An 18574-nucleotide genomic window follows, 5' to 3' on the forward strand; every position below is an offset into this window, starting at 1 on the left:
ACTTTTCCTTTAAGAATGTGCTCTTGGTTGGCTTGGGATAGAGAAAGGAGTCATATTTACCCTCTGGGAATCAAAAGAAACACTGGAGTGACCTCTGAGAGAGAAATCCTGGCCCTACCCTTGTCATTCTGCCCAAGATTTCAGAGCCTAATTGAAACATACAAAAGCACCACCAGAGTTGCCCTCTAGCCATCTGAAGATCCAGTGGGGTGGATGTGGAGCCAGTGGAAAAATCTGGAAAAAGCAGAGCTGGGGGTTATAAGGAAGATGATGTAATGTGATAGAAGAGATGTCAGCTATACCTGAATGTTCAGACCTAGTGCAATATCTGGTCACTGCAGCCATTCAGAAATCCAAGGAAAGGCCGGGCGCGGTGGCTCAAGCCTGTAATCCCAGCACTTTGGGAGGCCGAGACGGGCGGATCACGAGGTCAGGAGATCGAGACCATCCTGGCTAACACGGTGAAACCCCGTCTCTACTAAAAAAATACAAAAAATTAGCCGGGCGAGATGGCGGGCGCCTGTAGTCCCAGCTACTCGGGAGGCTGAGGCGAGAGAATGGCGTAAACCCGGGAGGCGGAGCTTGCAGTGAGCTGAGATCCGGCCACTGCACTCCAGCCTGGGCGACAGAGCGAGACTCCGTCTCAAAAAAAAAAAAAAAAAAAAAAAAAAAAGAAATCCAAGGAAATACAAAGACTGTGTATGCACAGTAAAAAAATACTAGAAGCAGAATTACCCCACTAACCACCTATTAATTATACTCACGCTGGTCCCCCATTACTGAGAGTGCATTGTTATATAATTAAAGCCATTTAGACATGGCTTGGCATAGCACTTGCATGATATGCTACATACTAAAAATTCCTCCTTATGTAGCCTTTTTTTCTTATCAGATTCAGAGCTCCTTTCTACTTTTCTTGGTAAGGATGAACACAGGTAGAAAATTCTCAGTTAGGATTTCCAGCCTGGGCTTGTGATCTGACCCTACCTGGAAGTCTTACTTTTGTATATCTGACAGAAGAACAAGTAAGTCTTCAGGGGAAAATCCAGAACAACCCAACTTCTAGCATCAGGTCTTAATAGCTTTTCATTAGCTTTTCAAAAACGTCACCCAATATGATTAGGATTGTAAAAGAGGACCACCTGAGCTGACAGCGCCTCCGGCCTCTAAATGGGCTGGCAGAAGACCATTGAAAGATAAAATGGGCTGTTCCAGTGGGCATGAGCTCCCTACCTGTGAGAGTATTCAAGTAGAGAGAGGAGGACCTCCTGGCAGGAAACTTGCTTATGGTGGGAGGGTGTATGTGATATGGCACCTCCATCTGAGAGAGTCTATGCTGAGGGCAGGCTAGAGTCACACATGGGAATAAGCCGGGCGACCCTCCAATCTGCCGTCTGTGATTTAATTCCACGATGGCAGAATGGATGGCATGTCACTTGCTCCAAATACCAGCACCCATTGCTTCAAATACTAGTCCCCCTCAATCCCTGGCACAGTTGTTGACCTGAAATACTGAAGACTCCACGTCCCTTACAACGACTTCTTGTGTGGCTGGCCCAGGACCTGGGCGAGGCAGTAGGGGATGACACTGACGGATGCCAGGGGCACTACCGCACTCTTGCAGAAGGACAAGACGTAGAAGACCAGCTCGACTTGGGACGGGGGTTTCAAGGAGTCAAAGAGGTGCAGGAGGACGAGGGAGGCTACAATAGAGCTGAGGCGGAATGGGAGCCACTTGCCGAGTTTCCCCTTGCAGCTTTCCCTGTACATGCTGGAGTTGAGAGCCAGCCCCAGGCCAAAGAGGGTGCCCAGGTTCTTGAGGAGGCTGGCAAAGGGTGTGGTGTCAATGTGGACCCATTCTGGCCGCTCGCACCACCTCTGGGCTTTCTCCAGGGTCCATAGGAGGTCTACACCCAGTCCCTTGAGCAGCAGATAAAATCCGATGGCGAAGCTGAACAGGAAGAAGGTAATGAGAAAATATTTCTTGAGACTGGCATTATAGATGCTGTGGATGTGGCTGAAAGTTTCTGCAACAGCAATGCCTGGGTGGAAGAAAGAATTACTGTGAGAGATAGGAAGGATCTGGGACCTTTGCTAGAGGTGGGTTTGGAGCAGTGGGTGACATGCCCTCCGTTCTGTGACTGTGGAATTAAATCACAGACGGCAGATTGCAGGGTCGCCCGGCTTATTCCCATGTGTGACTCCAGTCTGCCCTCAACATAGACTCTTTCAGATGGAGGTGCCATATCACGTACATTCTCCCCCCATACGCAAATTTCCTACCAGGAGGTCCTCCTATCTCTACTTGAATACCCTTAGAGGTAGGGAGCTTGCCCCCACTAGAACAGTCCATTTTGTCTTTGAATGGAATTGATTGCTGAATAGTTCTTCCTTGTCTGTGTGAAACTGGTCCCTCTCTAATACTGTCTGTTTTCTCAGTTCTTTCTGCAGGAGTTAGTAAGTGATGAATCTAGTCCCTCTGTCACACATTTGGACACAGTTATTCTCTCTAACCTAAACATTCCCAGGTTTTTCATGTGATATGGCCTCCAGGTTCTTCCTCAAACATGGACCCCACTACTAAATGCTGTGTTACTTTTGTGATTACCATGAAACCATCATCTCCCTTGTTCTCAACATTCTTCTTTGAATGCTGCTGTGTTCTGTTCTTACAAATCTCCAGGGGAGAAATTCCACAGTTTTGTTAAGGTCTTATATTCTAGTGCCTCCCACAAAATCTTTCTTATGTTTCACCTAAATCTTGTCTTACCCTTGTTAACTGGATCTAAGAAAACACAGATATTCAAAACTCTGAACCTATAAAAGAGATCAACTGCAGTTATCTATTAGGTTTGCAAATAAATGTATTTAAATAAAGAGCTTTCCTAGGACACCGTGCTAATTTGTTAAATTTGGCAGATTCCCTGAAAAGTAAATTAGGCCTGTTGAAGATCAGTAAGAAATAAAGATTGTAAAAAGCTCCGAGATTTCAAGCTAATTCAATTTGGTTAGTTAATTTGATGCATGGTAACTTCTATACAATTCATTCTATAGATCTGGGCACTCCTACAGAAATTAATCATTTCAACTTGCTCATTCTTGACTTTCAACCCACAGAAATGCTCACAGTACTGATTACACACAGGATGTGGCTGAAATGCTGGGATTTTGTCCTAATCTTAGGGGGAGAAATGGAATGGGGTTGGGGGGAGGAGGAAGGGAGTCAGATCAGCCCGTACCTGACAGGACTCCGGCAACAACTTGATGAGGAAAATGAGCAGCAAGGTAGATTCGTGACAGACAGACGTTCAGCTGCACAGCCCAGAATCCCAACCACAAAATGACATTCAAGCACCTGCAATGGAAGAGGCAACCATAACAGAACACAGGTGCAGATCCTTCAGAAAAGAAAACAGCCCCTGCAGGAATGTTGGAGCCTGGCAAACTTGGGTGCTCTCAGTGGAATTTTTGTAAATTAAAGCCGGTACTCAAAAGCCCAAAGATACCTGTTGGGGGCTGGGTGCAGTGGCTCTTACCTGTAATCCCAATACTTTGGGAGGCCGAGGTGAGAGGATCACTTGAGGCCAAGAGTTCAAGACCAGTTTAGGCAACATAGCAAGACCCCTGTATCTTTAAAAAAAAATCAAAATTGACCAGGCACGGTGGCTCACACTTGTAATCCCAGCACTTTGGGAGGCCGAGGTGGGTGGATCACTTGAGGTCAGGAGTTTGAGACCAGCCTGATCAACAGGTGAAACCCCGTCTCTACTAAAAAGAAAAAAAAAAAAAATTACAAAATTAGCCGGGCGTGGTGGTGGTGCATGCCTATAATCCCAGCTACTTGAGAGGCTGAGGCAGGAGAACTGCTTGAACCCAGGAGGTGGAGGTTGCAGTGAACCGAGATCGCACCATTGCACTCTAGCCTGGGCAACAAGAGTGAAACTCCATCTCAATAATAATAATAATAATAAAAAACAGGCCAGGCACGGTGGCTCACGCCTGTAATCCCAGCACTTTGGGAGGCTGAGGCGGGCGGATCACTAGGTCAGGAGTTCGAGACCAGCCTGGTCAATATAGTGAAACCCCATCTCTACTAAAAATACAAAAATTAGCCAGATGTGGTGGCACGAGCCTGTAGTCTCAGCTACTCGAGAGGCTGAGGCAGAAGAATAGCTTGAACCCAGGAAGTGGAAGTTGCAGTGAGGCGAGATCACGCCATTGCACTCCAGCCTAGGCAACAGAGCGAGACTCCGTCTCAAAAAAAAAAAAAAAAGAAAGATGCCTGTGGCAAGTGGTGAACCCTTGTGTATATGAATTTTAACCTCCCTATTTTATCTATTTGATAATTAAGGATTTGCATGGGCTGGCACCATGGCTCACGCCTGTAATCCCAATATTTTAGGAGGCTGAGGCAAGCCAATTGCTTGAGATCAAGACCAGCCTGAGCCTGGGCAACATTGCAGAACCCTGTCTCTACAGAAAGATATGAGAGGCCGGGCGCGGTGGCTCAAGCCTGTAATCCCAGCACTTTGGGAGGCCGAGACGGGCGGATCACGAGGTCAGGAGATCGAAACCATCCTGGCTAACACGGTGAAACCCCGTCTCTACTAAAAATACAAAAAAATTAGCTGGGCGAGGTGGCGGGCGCCTGTAGTCCCAGCTACTCGGGAGGCTGAGGCAGGAGAATGGCGGGAACCCGGGAGGCGGAGCTTGCAGTGAGCTGAGATCCGGCCACTGCACTCCAGCCTGGGGGCAGAGCGAGACTCCGTCTCAAAAAAAAAAAAAAAAAAAGAAAGAGATGAGAAATTAGCTGGGTGTATGGCCTGTGGTCGCAGCTACTCAGACGGCTGAGGTGGGAGGATCGCTTGAGCCTGGGAGGTAGAGGTTGCAGTGAGCCGCTACCATGTCACTGCACTTCAGCCTGGATGACAGATGAGACCACTTTGTCAGGCTTGAGCCACCGCGCCCGGCCACAAAACACATTTTAAAAAGTTGCTGGGTGTGGTGGTGTGCACCTGTGGTCCCAACTACTCAAGGGGCTGAGGCGGAGGATTGCTTGAGTCAATAAAAAATAAAAAAATAAAAATAAAAAGGATTTGCACTGTGGCTGCACACCCGGAATTCTCTGTAATAGGAATATCTTCTGTTTCTCTGGTTATTTTAACCTGAGTGGGCGACTCTGTGGTTGGTACAGACATGGGTTTTTATTTAAGCCCTGCTGCTGCCTCACTACCTGATTTTTATAAGTCCCTTCATGGTGTTGGGCCTTGTTTCCTTATCTGTAAAACAAGGGATTGCACTACTGGATCCATTTCAGCCCAAACATTCCGTGACTCTGAGTTTCAACTGCCACAATTTTAATCAGTGCCTGCCCAGGTGTGGGAGCGGGCTAGGGGTATGTGAGGAAGAGCACGTGGTGTGTCAGCTACAGAGAGAGCCGCATCCTGCCCTCCACCACCTCCACCCCAGTGGTGAGTTCTTACCGAAATCTGTAGGTTGGCTTTTTCTTTCCCCGAAAGATGGAAAGAGTAGATGTGACCATCACGTAGTATACACCTGCTGTACCCATGGCATGGCCAGAGGGGCTCCCTAAAGGGCAGGAAAGAGAATGAGTACAGGTGAAAAAGTCCTCATCTGGGAGACAGTGCATCATCTACCCAGCCATCCCCCTATCCACTCGTCTACCCATTCATACATCTGTTTACCCCCCATCCATCCACCCATCTTCCCATCTATTCATTATCCGTTAAGTCATTTATTTAACAAATTTCCATCTACTATGCACCAAGCATTGTGCAAGGTCCTGGGAATACAATGGTGAGCAAAATCAGAGGGGGTCCCTGCTCTTGCAGTTAAATGCAGTCTGGAGATTACACAAAGAATCAGTATACCAGGCATACAATTACAAACTGATCTGCCCTCCACATCTTCTGTTCCTTCTCACCTTGCACACTCTGCTGGCTACACTGGCCTCATTGCTTTCCTTTAAACACACCAAGCACTTTCCCACCTCAGGGCTTTTGCATGGCGATCCTCTGACCAGACAGCCCTTCATAGCTCTTCTGCCAGAAACTTACTCCCTCACATCCTTTAAAACTTGACTGAGATCTCACATTCTCAGTGAGTCCTGCTCTGACCACGCTATCTAACCCTGCCTGCAACCGGTTCCGTGTTTTGTTTGTTTGTTTTTTAGAGAAGGGGTCTTGCTCTGTCTCCTAGGCTGCAGTGCAGTGTCATGATCATAGCTCACTGCAGCCTTGACCTCCTGGACTCAAGCAATCCTCCGCCTCAGCCCCTTGAGTAGTTGGGACCACAGGTGCACACCACCACACCCAGCAACTTTTTAAAATGTGTTTTGTGGCCGGGCGCGGTGGCTCAAGCCTGTAATCCCAGCACTTTGGGAGGCCGAGACGGGCGGATCACGAGGTCAGGAGATCGAGACCATCCTGGCTAACACCGTGAAACCCCGTCTCTACTAGAAAATACAAAAAACTAGCCGGGCGAGGTGGCGGGCGCCTGTAGTCCCAGCTACTCGGGAGGCTGAGGCAGGAGAATGGCATAAACCCGGGAGGCGGAGCTTGCAGTGAGCTGAGATCCGGCCACTGCACTCCAGCCTGGGCGACAGAGCGAGACTCCGTCTCAAAAAAAAAAAAAAAAAATGTGTTTGTTTGTATTTGCCCAGGCTGGTTTTGAACACCTGGGCTCAAGCAATCCTCCCACCCTTGGCCTCCCAAAGTGTTGGGATTATAGGTGTGTTGGGATTATAGGTGTGAGCCACCATGCCCAGTCTGGTTCCCATCCCATTCTTAATTCCTCTACCCTGAGAGACAGAGGTTCCTGAGATGTGCCGCCCAGACCTCCCTCCTGAACTGCAGGACTTATTTCGTAGCTGTTGAGAGTGTGATGGCAGATGGCTCTCTGCTCTCAGCCTTCTCCGGGCATTGCCCTGGGCTAAAGAGAGTCGCCTTGATCAAGGTTATGCCCTCCCCGGGGTCTGATTCCCTTGACCCAACTGGGGCCAACTTTGAGGAGCCATCCCTAGCTTCAGAGCTCCCTGTGGAGTCGGATGAGGCAGAATCACAACCGGACCTCTCCTTCTGCCCTTTTCCTGTTCCTTCCCTTCTACAAGTATAGTTCCTCAGAGTATCTAAACTCCTGCACGTGAAACTCCATTTCAGCCTGCTTTCCAGGGAACCCCATAGATAAATAAAGGCTTTCTTTCCTCCCTCCCTCTCTTCCTCCATTTCTCCCTTCCTTTCTGCCTCCCTTCCTCCCTCCCTTCTTCTTCCCTCTGACTAATTATATACCTTGGGTAATTCATTTAAACTTTTTTTTTTTTTTTTTTTTGAGACAGAATCTTTCTCTGTTGCCCAGGCTGGAGTACAGTGCCACGATTTTGGCTCACTGCAACCTCTGCCTCCCGGGTTGAAGTGATTCTCCTGTCACAGCCTCCTGGGTAGCTGGGATTACAGGTGCCTGCCACCACGCCCGGCTAAGCTTTTGTATTTTTTTTTTATTAGTGACGAGGTTTCACCATGTTGGCCAGGCTGGTCTTGAACTCCTCACCTCAGGTGATCCACCCGCCTCAGCCTCCCAAAGTGCTAGGAATACAGGCGTGAGCCACCGTGCCTGGCCTATCCTACATATTAATAGTTAACTTTTTTTTTGGAGAGAGTCTCCTTCTGTACTCAGGCTGGAGGGCAGTGGCCCCATCTTGGTTCACTGCAACCTCTGCCTCCCAGGTTCAAGCAATTCTTCTGCCTCAGCCTCCCAGGTAGCTGAGACTACAGGCATGTGCCATCACGCCCAACCAATTTTTGCATTTTTTAGTAGAGACAGGATTTTACAATGTTGGCCAGGCTGGTCTTGAACTCCCGACCTCAGGTGATCTATCCACCTTGGCCTCTGAAAGTGCTGGGATTACAGGCATGAAACACCACGCCTGGCCTAGTTTACTTATTATTATAATTTTTGTGTATTTCACCTCCTCTATTCAGATTTCAGCTCCACAAGGGCAGCAGGGATCTTTGTGTCTGTGAGGTATCCCTAGCACATAGAACAGTGTAGAGCTCCCAGTAGGTGCTTGGTAAGTAACAGCTGAATGAGTGAATGCTCTGAGGTGAATGAATGGTCTGTGAGAGCGAATAACTAAGGGACCTTCCCTAATTTTGGGGTCAGGAAAGGGTCTCTGAGGAAGGGATGCTAGTACCTTAGAGGGTACTAGTCTCAGAGGGCAGCTGAGACTTTAGGGCGACGGAGGGGGCTTCCTATTACATACTGAAAATGAAATCTATCATTTGATTTGACAGTACCCATCTGGCTGTAACTAATAAAATGTAGGCACAGCAACGGATTGGACAGTCAGCTCAGGAGGGCACATCCAGTGGGCCGGGCCATTGGGAAGGACCCGCAGGAGCTCAGGCTTCTGCCCCGTCCTTTCTCAGGACACAGCGCTGCAGGGCAGTGACTCTCATGAACTTTTGCCCGTGGGTGCCCGTACCTCTCTGGACTCCACCCAGGTTCTGTAACAGGCAGATTTCCAATACTACTGTGCTATTCAGGAAAGCATTGCTGAAGTGAATTAATTTGTGCCAATTGAAGAGCATGACAAAAGTGCAAAGGAATGGCTTTCCTCATGTCCCTCAAGGTCAGTCTCATCCATAACAGACGAACGAGGTCCACCCAGCTTCTGTCTCTACAGGGGCTGGGACGCTTACCTGGTCCAGTCTCACAGGTGACAGGGAACTGCTTTATCAGGGGCACAGAAGTGTTGCCGTAGTAGTTGGTGTCCAAAACCCACCAGTATGGACGCTGTCCAAAGAGAATCCTATGGAAAAACAGAACGAGTTTCTGGGGTTACTGAATGAACGCTTTTGCCCAAAGCCCACACCTTCAAGAATAGTGTAGCTTGAGAAGGATTTCACATGTTGCCTCTAGAAGGGAGAACTGGGTGGCTGGGAAGAAGTGTGAGAGGGAGATGTTTCATGACACATCCTTATGTATGTAACTTTTGCATTTTGAACTGTTTGTTTGAATGTATTTCCTTCCTTCCTTCCTTCCTCTCTCTCTCTCTTTATTTTTTCTTTCTTTCTTTCTTTCCTTCCTTCCTTCTTTTTTTTTTTTTTTTTTTTTTTTTTTTTTTTGAGACAGGATCTGGCTCAGTAACCCAGTCTGGAGTGCAGTGGTGCAATCTCGGCTCATTGCAACCTCTACCTCCTCCCACCTCAGCCTCCTGAAAAGCTGGGACTACAGGTGTGTGCCACCACACCTAGCTAGTTTTTGTATTTTTAGTAGAAACGGGGTTTCACCATGTTGCCCAGGCTGGTCTCCATCTCCTGAACTCAGGCAATCCTCCCACCTTGGCCTCCCAAAGTGCTGGGATTACAGGCATGAGCCACTGCGCCTGACTGTATGATCTATTTAAACACAAATAATGAAGCCCAAGATTCTGAACTCCGGGCAGGTGCGGTGGCTCACACCTGTAATCCCAGCACTTTGGGAGGCCGAGGAGGGTGGATCGCATGAGGTCAGGAGTTTGAGACCAGCCTGGCCAACATGGTGAAACACTGTTTCTACCAAAAAATATATAGAATTAGCCAGGTGTGGTGGTGCGTGACTTTAATCCCAGCTACTCGGGAGGCTAAGGCAGGAGAATCACTTGAACCTGGGAGGCGGAGGTTGCAGTAAACCGAGATTATGCCACTGCACTACAGGCTGGGCGACAGAGCGAGACTCCATGTCAAAAAAAAAAAAAAAAGATCCTGAAATCCATATAATGGCAGCTATGTGACTTTTTTTTTTTTTTTTTTTTTTTGAGACGGAGTCTCGCTCTGTCGCTGGGGCTGGAGTGCAGTGCTGGATCTCAGTTCACTGCAAGCTCCGCCTCCCGGGTTTACGCCATTCTCCTGCCTCAGCCTCCCGTGCGGCTGGGACTACAGGCGCCTGCTACCTCGCCCGGCTAGTTTTTTGTATTTTTAGTAGAGACGGGGTTTCACAGTGTTAGCCAGGATGGTCTCGATCTCCTGACCTTGTGATCCGCCCGTCCGTCTCGGCCTCCCAAAGTGCTGGGATTACAGGCTTGAGCCACCGCGCCCGGCTTTTTTTTTTTTTTGAGGCGGAGTCTTGCTCTGCAACCCAGGCTGGAGTGCAGTGGCCGGATCTCAGCTCACTACAAGCTTCGCCTCCCGGGTTTACGCCATTCTCCTGCCTCAGCCTCCCGAGTAGCTGGGACTATAGGCACCCGCCTCGTCGCCCAGCTAGTTTTTTTTTTTTTGTATTTTTAAGTAGAGACAGGGTTTCACCGTATTAGCCAGGATGGTCTCCATCTCTTGACCTCGTGATCCGCCCGTCTCGGCCTCCCAAAGTGCTGGGATTACAGGCTTGAGCCACCGCGCCCGGCCCTTTTTTTTTTTTTTTTTTTTAACCTCAAGCAGTATTTGTCCTGGAAGAATGCATATAGAACTAGAGTTTGAAACTTGGACTTGCATATACCATGGGTTCCCTCAGGCCTCAAGGAATCTTGCATTTCCTCTGATATCAGAGAATGCACTCCAGCCCCTAGGAGGAGCTCCCCCAGGAAACAGCCTGTATTTCCATCAGAATTGCTCTCTGTAAGGATGTATATAGCTTCGGATGTTCGTTTGGTGTCCTCTCTGCTTTGAAACAGAGTGTCTCAGACAAACCACTTCCCCTTTAAAAGCACTAGATGTATCTTTCACTGTGGAAATAGGTGTCAACTGTCAGTCAGGATGCCTTTTATCCCCTTATGATGGTGGAATAGTGATTTCTCACCGAAATCAGGGAGAGCCACTAACTCTGACCTCTACCAATGCAGAGAGATTGCATGGTTCTTCAATGGAGATCAGATGTTTGGAATAACACTTCATCTTCTTATTTTTTAGAATCATGTGGCTAGGTGTGGTGGCTCACGCCTGTAATCCTAGCACTTAGGAAGGCCAAGGCAGGCGAATCATGAGATCAGGAGTTTGAGACCAGCCTGGTCAACATCGTGAAACCCCGTCTCTACTAAAAATACAAAAAATTAGCTGGGCGTGGTGGCGGGCGCCTGTAATCCCAGCTACTCAGGAGGCTGAGGCAGGAGACTCACTTGAACCCAAATGGCAGAGGTTGCAGTGAGCTGAGATCGCGCCATTGCACTCCAGCCAGGTGATATTGCAAGACTCCATCTCAAACGAAAAAGAGAGAGAGAGAGAGAGGAAGGAAGGGAGGGAGGGAGGGAGGAAGGAAGGAAGGCAGGCCATAATGGGAATGTTTATGTGGTAGAAAACTGGCAAATGCTAAACTCAGGGCTTTTTTCCCCCCACAAAGAGTCAGTTTATCAGCACCGGATGTAACATAGTTCTTAAGGACATTGCTGCGGAAGCCAGCCTGCCTGCCTGGGCTTCCATCCTGGCTCAGCATGTACTAACCTCGCTGGCCTAATCATTTAACTCAACACCTTGGTCTCTGCATCTACTATTTCTGTAAATAGCAGTAACTACCTCACAGAAAAGCACATAGCACATGGCCTGGCACGCACTGTTTAATAAATGTTAACCCTGATTATTATTAAGCTGTCAGAGATAACCTATTTGTAGATTATAAAACAGAAACTCAGATAATTAATATGACTTGCCAAGGACATGTAGTTGGTGGGTGGTAGAACGAGGGCTGGAGCCCAGTTCCCAGGGTGACTTTTCATTACTCCACAAAACAGCCTGTTGAATCATCTGTTTCCTTTTTTCATACAGCATACATCATCTTTTTTTTTTTTTTTGAAACAGAGTCTTACTCTGTTGCCCAGGCTGGAATGCAGTGGCACGATCTCAACTCACTGCAACCTCCTCCGCCTCTCACCTCAGCCGCCTGAGTAGCTGGGACTACAGGTGCATGCCACCACGCCCAGCTAATTTTCGTAATGTTTTTGTAGAGATGGAGTATCGTTATGTTGCCCAGGCTGGTCTTGAACTCCTGAGTTCGCCCAGGAGTGATTCGCCCACCTCGGCCTCCCAAAGTGCTGGGATTACAGGTGTGAGCCACCATGCATGGCCCCATACATCTTTCTTTATGTTACCTCTTCTGCTTCATACTAAGAAAACTCTTTGCTCAAAGCCTATATAACTCAGACTTTTCACGAAATTCAACTGTCCTACCCTTTAACCCATATGAAATAGGCTTTCCTGTATTTTCAACTCACTGGTAGGATTTTTTTCTGTCTTCCCCCTTTATATAGATGATCCAAAGTCAGAGAGAAGGGTTGGTAGGATGAGTAGCCCATGGCTGCCTGAATAGCCTGGGGGAAAGCAACTTCTGATGGACAGATATTTCCAGAGCGAATGCCAGCCTCTTTTTCTTGCCGATCTCCTCTCTATATGGTTCTTACCACTTAAAGACGAGGTTGAGCCAGTCTCCAATCACAGCTACCCAGAGGAGTTTAATGCCCACAGCTTCCTGAAGATGGAACCAGATGGGGAAGAGGATGTAGAAGGCATTCCTGAGGTCTGCAATCACGGACACCAAGATGAACCAGTCCTGGGAGTCTTGGTAATTCACCTGGAGGTAGTGTGTTGACTGGATCCCAAAGTCATGGAGAACATTCATTCCTTCCTCCATCCTCGTTTCTTTGGCACCTCAGGAAGACGTCAGCAGAGCCCTTGCAGTTATTCCAGGCTTGGTGGTGATTGCTCTGCTATCAGTCTGTGCCTTGCCTCTGTTTTATATGCCCTGTATCCAGTATTCAGGTCAACCCAGCCCTGATCTTTGGACTCAAAAACCACTTTTGTCTAAAATGTATTGATCAAAGGTGCATCACCAGTAGGTTGATGCGAACATGTTCAGGGTGATTTACGTAAAATAGAAAAACAGGCACACAAAAACAGCCTGATCGGCCATGTACTCAGCAGGGCCAATGATTAACTTTGGCATGCTTCTTGGCAGTGCAAGGGGCTGCCCTCCTGGTCCCCGAAACCAGGCCAGAGACACGGGACAGAGTCTACATCCACGATGATTCTTGCAAAGATGTCAGATTTTCTATGCCTGCAACTGTACTTATTTGGGGACAAAGAAAAATCTTGGTGCTCTAGCTGCGCAAGTTTTAAGTTCTTAATTTTAAAATTAGTAAGTTCTAGCTGGTTGTGGTGGCTCACATCTGTAGTCTCAGCAATTTGGGAGGCTGAGGTGGGAGGATCCCTTGAAGCCAGAAGTTGGAGACCAGCCTGGGCAACAAAGCAAGACCCTCGTCTCTACACAAATATTTAAAAAATTGTTTTGGTGTGTGTGGTGGTGTACTCTTGTAGTCCCAGCTATTCAGGAGGCTGAGGCAGGAGGAATGCTTGAGCCCAGGAACTGGAGGCTGCAGTGAGCTATTGTCCCACCACTGCACTCCAGCCTGGGCAATGGAGCAAGACCCCAATCTCTAAAAAAACAAAAGAAAAACAACAAATAAAATATAGTAACTTCTATTGTACTGGGGACTGTCATCTTGCTGGTCTTTCCTTAACTGTATTAGAGTCTAGAGTCTGCCTCTGGTTTGGGAAATCAACCCCCTTCCTGGTATTGGCCTCATATCTCTTAGGATCATAAAGTAATCATTTTTTAATGCAGTGATTAATTCATTTAATGATCTTAAAGTTACAGCCCTTGGTGTTGTTTTCTTTTTTAAAATTTCTCTCTCTTTTTTTTTTTGAGACAGGGTCTCACTCTGTCTCCCAGGCTGGAGTGCAGTGGCATAATCACGGCTCACTGCAGCCTCAATCTCTTGGGCTCATGTGATCCTCCTGCCTCAGCCTCCTGAGTAGCTGGGACCACAGGCACACGCCATCATGCCTGGCTAATTTTTCTATCTTTTGTAGAGATGAGGTTTTTCCATGTTGCCCAGGCTGGTCTTCAATTCCTGAGCTCAAGCGATCTGCCAGTCTTGGCCTCCCAAAGCTCTGGGATTACAGGTGTGAACCACCATGCCTGGCCAAGTGTTTTAACTCATTTAAGCAAAAGAATGAATGTATAGTCTTCCTGTGCAACAATATGATGAACGTATGGTTCTAAATAAGAATACCAGCAAATTGGTAACTGGAGACTTAAAAGACTTTGTTTGAAACTTTCAGTTATTTTTGAAAAAGGGCTTCTATGTTTTGAGCTTTCTTATATATGTGTGTGTGTGTGTAGATACACAAAAGAAAGCTCAAGATACACTGTGTGTGTGTGTGTATGTGTGTGTACTGTATATCAGCCTACAAATAGTAGAGAGACCAAAACCCTCACACTGAGGTCACAGAGGACTATGAAAGGAACCAGGGAATGAATCAGGTAACGAATTCATGTATTTTAAAAAATACAGCTATTTAATCATGCTTCATATCACTATTATTATTTAATTATTTATTTATTTTTGTAGAAACGGGGTCTCACTACGCTGCCCAGGCTGGTCTCAAATTCCTGGCTTCAAGTGATCTTCCCACCTCACCCTCGCAAAGTGTTGGCATTACAGGCATGAGCCACTGCCTCCAAATTCATGCATTTTTGAGGATAAGAGCCAGGGGGAATAAAATGTTTAAAAACTTGCCTGAATTTCCCATCATTAAGTCCATATTGACATGTAAGGGGTAGCTGGGGACAGAGAAAAGAAACTCAGAGCTAATGAATCTGTGGCAAAGGTTGACAGCATTCCATGCTGGAAATGATTAAAACATCCTCCAGAAGGTATGACCTGGAGTCTCCTCCCCACCCCACCAAGGGCTCCCACTCAGCCCATGCTGACTCCAATTGCCCTTGACTGCATAGTTTCTGCTGGTCCAAGCAACCTTCTCCTGCCACGCCTAACCTTGGAGAGCAGGTAATGTGGTGGTAACTGTGGGTGGGTGCAAAGTAAGCCCATGCATGGCAGGCAGTGCTGGGGCATGGGGTATATGTGATCTGCACTGTCAGGGCTGCTGGGCCATAGGTAGGGAGCCTCCCTCTACCCAGATAAGCCTCTGTTGTAGAGTAACTATTGCAGTGACCTCTGGGATGAGAGTTTCTATGGTCTGAGGTGAGTCAAGGTGAGTCTAAAAAAATATACAAAGGCCACCGTCTGGGTCATGGCAGAGCAGCGAGGAGCCAGGGTCTCTGAGTCGGGAGGGGTTCTGTCATCATGTGCTCAGCACATGGGGAGCAAATGGAGGGCCCTATTTTCTGAGAAGCCTCAGGGAGAATGCCCCTGTAGATGAAGAGTTGGTAAGTGATGGAGCTGACATCCCACTCTGGGCATCCGGGGCAGTGGGAGTCTTCCTGGCCATTGGCCACCAGGCAGGGGGACCCTCTAGATCAGAGCAACCTCATAGTCTTGAGATGATGAGCTAGTTCTCACCTTTCCACCTGCCAGCCCCTTTCTGCTTCCTCCAGCACGTTTTTATCTGTGGGAAAACAGGTGAAGCCCCAGCTTGTTAGAAAGCTGACTGCATCAAGACACTGTGGATTCTCAAAGGTCTTGTGGATTTATGAGGGGAGTGGCTAGAAGTTTTGCTGAGAATTCACTTGTTTATCTGTTTATTTATTTGAGATGGGGTCTCACTCTGTTGCCCAGGCTGGAGTGCGGTGGCACCATCACAGCTCACTGTAGCCTCAATCTCCTGGGCTTAAGGTATCCTCTTGCCTCAGCCTCTGGGAAGCTGGGACTATAGGCCCACGCCACCAAACCTGGCTAATTTTTTATTTGTTGTGGAGATGGGGAGGGGGTCTCTCTATGTTGCCCAGACTGGTCTCAAACTCCTGGCCTCAGGTGATCCTCCTGCTTTGGCCTCCCAAAATGCTGGGATTACAGGTATGAGCGACAGCGCCCTGCAGAATCCACTCATTTAAAGAACCATCTCCAGAGAGGGGTTCCCGCCATCTCCCTCTAACTCCTGTTCTTTTCCCTTTTCAAGAAGTGCTCTGGTTTAATTCAACCAACGCTTCCTGAGCAAAGCACCATGCCTGGCTCTCTGAGGAATTAAAAGTTAAAACCAGGCCGGGCATAGTGGCTCACATCTGTAATCCCAGCACTTTGGGAGGCCGAGGCGGGCGAATCACCTGAGGTCAGGAGTTCAAGACCAGCCTGGCCAATACGGTAAAACCTCGTCTCTACTAAAAATACAAAAATTAGTTGGGTATGGTGGGGGGCACCTGTAGTCCTAGCTACTCGGGAGGCTGAAGCAGGAGAATCACTTAAACCTGGGAGGTGGAGGTGGCAGTGAGTGGAGATCCTGCCATTGCACTCCAGCCTCAGTGGCAGAGCGAGACTGTCTCAAGAAAAAAAAAAAGTTAAATCCCAGCTGTCTTCCAGGACTTTGGTGGTCTAGTGGGACAGGGTGGCCTGACATTTACAAAACTGTGTAAACTGGGGGATCCTTATGTAAGTGACAAGCTACAAGTTTGCCAAAAAGTCACTGACATAAGGCAGATTGATTTTTTTTTTTTTGAGACAGTCTCACTCTGTCGCCCAGGCTGGAGTGCAGTGGTGCGATCTCGGCTCACTGCAAGCTCCGCCTCCTAGGTTCACGCTGTTCTCCTGCCTCAGCCTCCTGAGTAGCTGGGACTACAGGCGCCTGCCACCACGCCTGGCTAGTTTTTTGTATTTTTCAGTAGAGACGGGGTTTCACCGTGTTAGCCAGGATGGTCTCGATCTCCTGACCTTGTGATCCGCCCGTCTTGGCCTCCCAAAGTGCTGGGATTACAGGCGTGAGCCACTGCGCCCGGCCAAGGCAGATTGATTAATAGGAGAATAGGAATACAAATGTATGTAACATGTATACATGGGAGGCTTAAGAATGAAGATCCAGGCCGGGCGCGGTGGCTCAAGCCTGTAATCCCAGCACTTTGGGAGGCCGAGACGGGCGGATCACGAGGTCAGGAGATCGAGACCATCCTGGCTAACACGGTGAAACCCCGTCTCTACTAAAAATACAAAAAACTAGCCGGGCGAGGTGGCGGGCGCCTGTAGTCCCAGCTACTCCGGAGGCTGAGGCAGGAGAATGGCGTGAACCGGGAGGCGGAGCTTGCAGTGAGCTGAGATCCAGCCACTGCACTCCAGCCCGGGCGAAAGAGCAAGACTCCGTCTCAAAAAAAAAAAAAAAAAAAAAAGAATGAAGATCCAACTTCCCAGTGAGGTATGGAAGCTCATCCACCATCTTGAGGTTACAGAAAGAATGGGTGGCTTGGATTCTGTTAAAAACAGGTCATGGGAAGGGGGAGAAGAGGAATTCTATCGAAGGGCAGAGGGAGAATGGTTGGATCGAGGAACAGAAATTAACTTGTAAATATTTCTCCCTGGATTTTAAATGGTTCTCAGAGACAGTCATTATCTTGAAAAAGGGTCATGTTGAGACTCTTTTTATGGCTACATTTTTGGTCTTCTTTCCTGTAATGGATAATGGGATAAAGGAAGAAGAAGAACAATTGTTCTTGTAAGTCAGTCCTTTTTTTGTTTTTTTTTTTTGAGACAGAGTATCACTCTTGTTGCCCAGACTGGAGTGCAATGGGATGATCTCAGCTCACTGCAACCTCCACCTTTTGGGTTCCACCAGTTCTTGTGCCTCATCCCCCCAAGTAGCTGGAATTATAGGTGTGTGTCACCAGGCTCAGCTAATTTTTGTATTTTTAGTAGAGATGGGGTTTTGCCATGTTGGCCAGGCTGGTCTTGAACTCCTGACCTCAGTGATTCACCTGCCTTGGACTCCCAAAGTGCTGGGATTACAAGTATGAGTCACCACGCCCAGCCAGTCCTATCTTTATAGGCAAAAGATAGGGGAAAAAAATCACTTCCAGGCTCCCAAGGGTAAAAAAAACCTCTCAAGGGTTTTTTATTTAATATAGTCATGGCCTGGTGCGATGGCTCGCACATATAAGCCCAGCACTCTGAGAGGCTGAGGTTAGCGGATCACTTGAGCTTAGGAATTTGAGACCAGCCTGGCCAACATGGTGAAACCCCATCTCTACAAAAAATACAATAATTGGCCAGGTGCAGTGGCTCACGCCTGTAATCCAAGCACTTTGGAAGGCTGAGGCCGTTGGATCACCCGAGGTCGAGAGTTCGAGACCAGCCTGACCAACATGGTGAAACTCCATCTCTACTAAAAATACAAAAATTAGCCGGGCGTGGTGGCACATGCCTGTAATCCCAGCTACTCAAGAGGCTGAGGCAGGAGAATCGCTTGAACCCAGGAGGTGGAAGTTGTAGTGAGCCGAGATCATATCACTGCACCCTAGCCTGGGCAACAGAACGAGACTCTGTCCCCCCCCAAAAAAAAATTAGCCCAGCGAGGTGGCAGGCACCTGTAATCCCGGTACTCGGGAGGCTGAGGTGGCAGGATCACTTGAACCCAGGAGGTACAGTGAGTTGTGATCATGCCACTGCACTCCTGCTGGGCAACAGAGCAAGACCCTGTCTCAAACAAACGAACAAAAAAAGTACTTATTATATTGGGAGTCATAGTTTGGGGTGACATCTTTTGATTTCCTTTGTAGAAATATCAGTGAGTTCCCTATTATTCTGTCCTCAGTAGAGAAGATTCGTTAATGCCGTCTAGGGACATGGTCAGCCAATTTGGGGAAGGAATGAGGA

At 48.0% G+C, this 18574-nt stretch overlaps 1 protein-coding gene across 2 annotated transcripts; it reads right to left on the reverse strand.

The window, feature by feature from the left end:
• Window positions 1-731: 731 nt before the first annotated feature.
• G6PC (glucose-6-phosphatase catalytic subunit) lies at window positions 732-12833 on the reverse strand. 2 transcript variants are annotated; one of them, XM_033182888.1, is made up of 5 exons: window positions 12383-12829; window positions 8718-8827; window positions 5484-5589; window positions 3240-3355; window positions 732-2042 (listed from the first exon to the last, which is right to left on the reverse strand). In XM_033182888.1, exons 1-5 carry the CDS (start codon window positions 12610-12612, stop codon window positions 1531-1533), a joined length of 1074 nt encoding a protein of 357 aa, XP_033038779.1. In that variant the 5' UTR covers window positions 12613-12829; the 3' UTR covers window positions 732-1530. The 2 variants fall into 2 exon arrangements, with proteins under 2 accessions (XP_033038779.1, XP_033038780.1); XM_033182889.1 differs by having other exon boundaries at window positions 1997-2042; window positions 5484-5506; window positions 8712-8827; window positions 12383-12833.
• Between the last annotated feature and the right edge of the window lie 5741 nt (window positions 12834-18574).

Source organism: Trachypithecus francoisi, unplaced genomic scaffold, assembly GCF_009764315.1.
Source record: "Trachypithecus francoisi isolate TF-2019V2 unplaced genomic scaffold, Tfra_2.0 Lachesis_group20, whole genome shotgun sequence".
NCBI classification, from domain to species: domain Eukaryota; kingdom Metazoa; phylum Chordata; class Mammalia; order Primates; family Cercopithecidae; genus Trachypithecus; species Trachypithecus francoisi.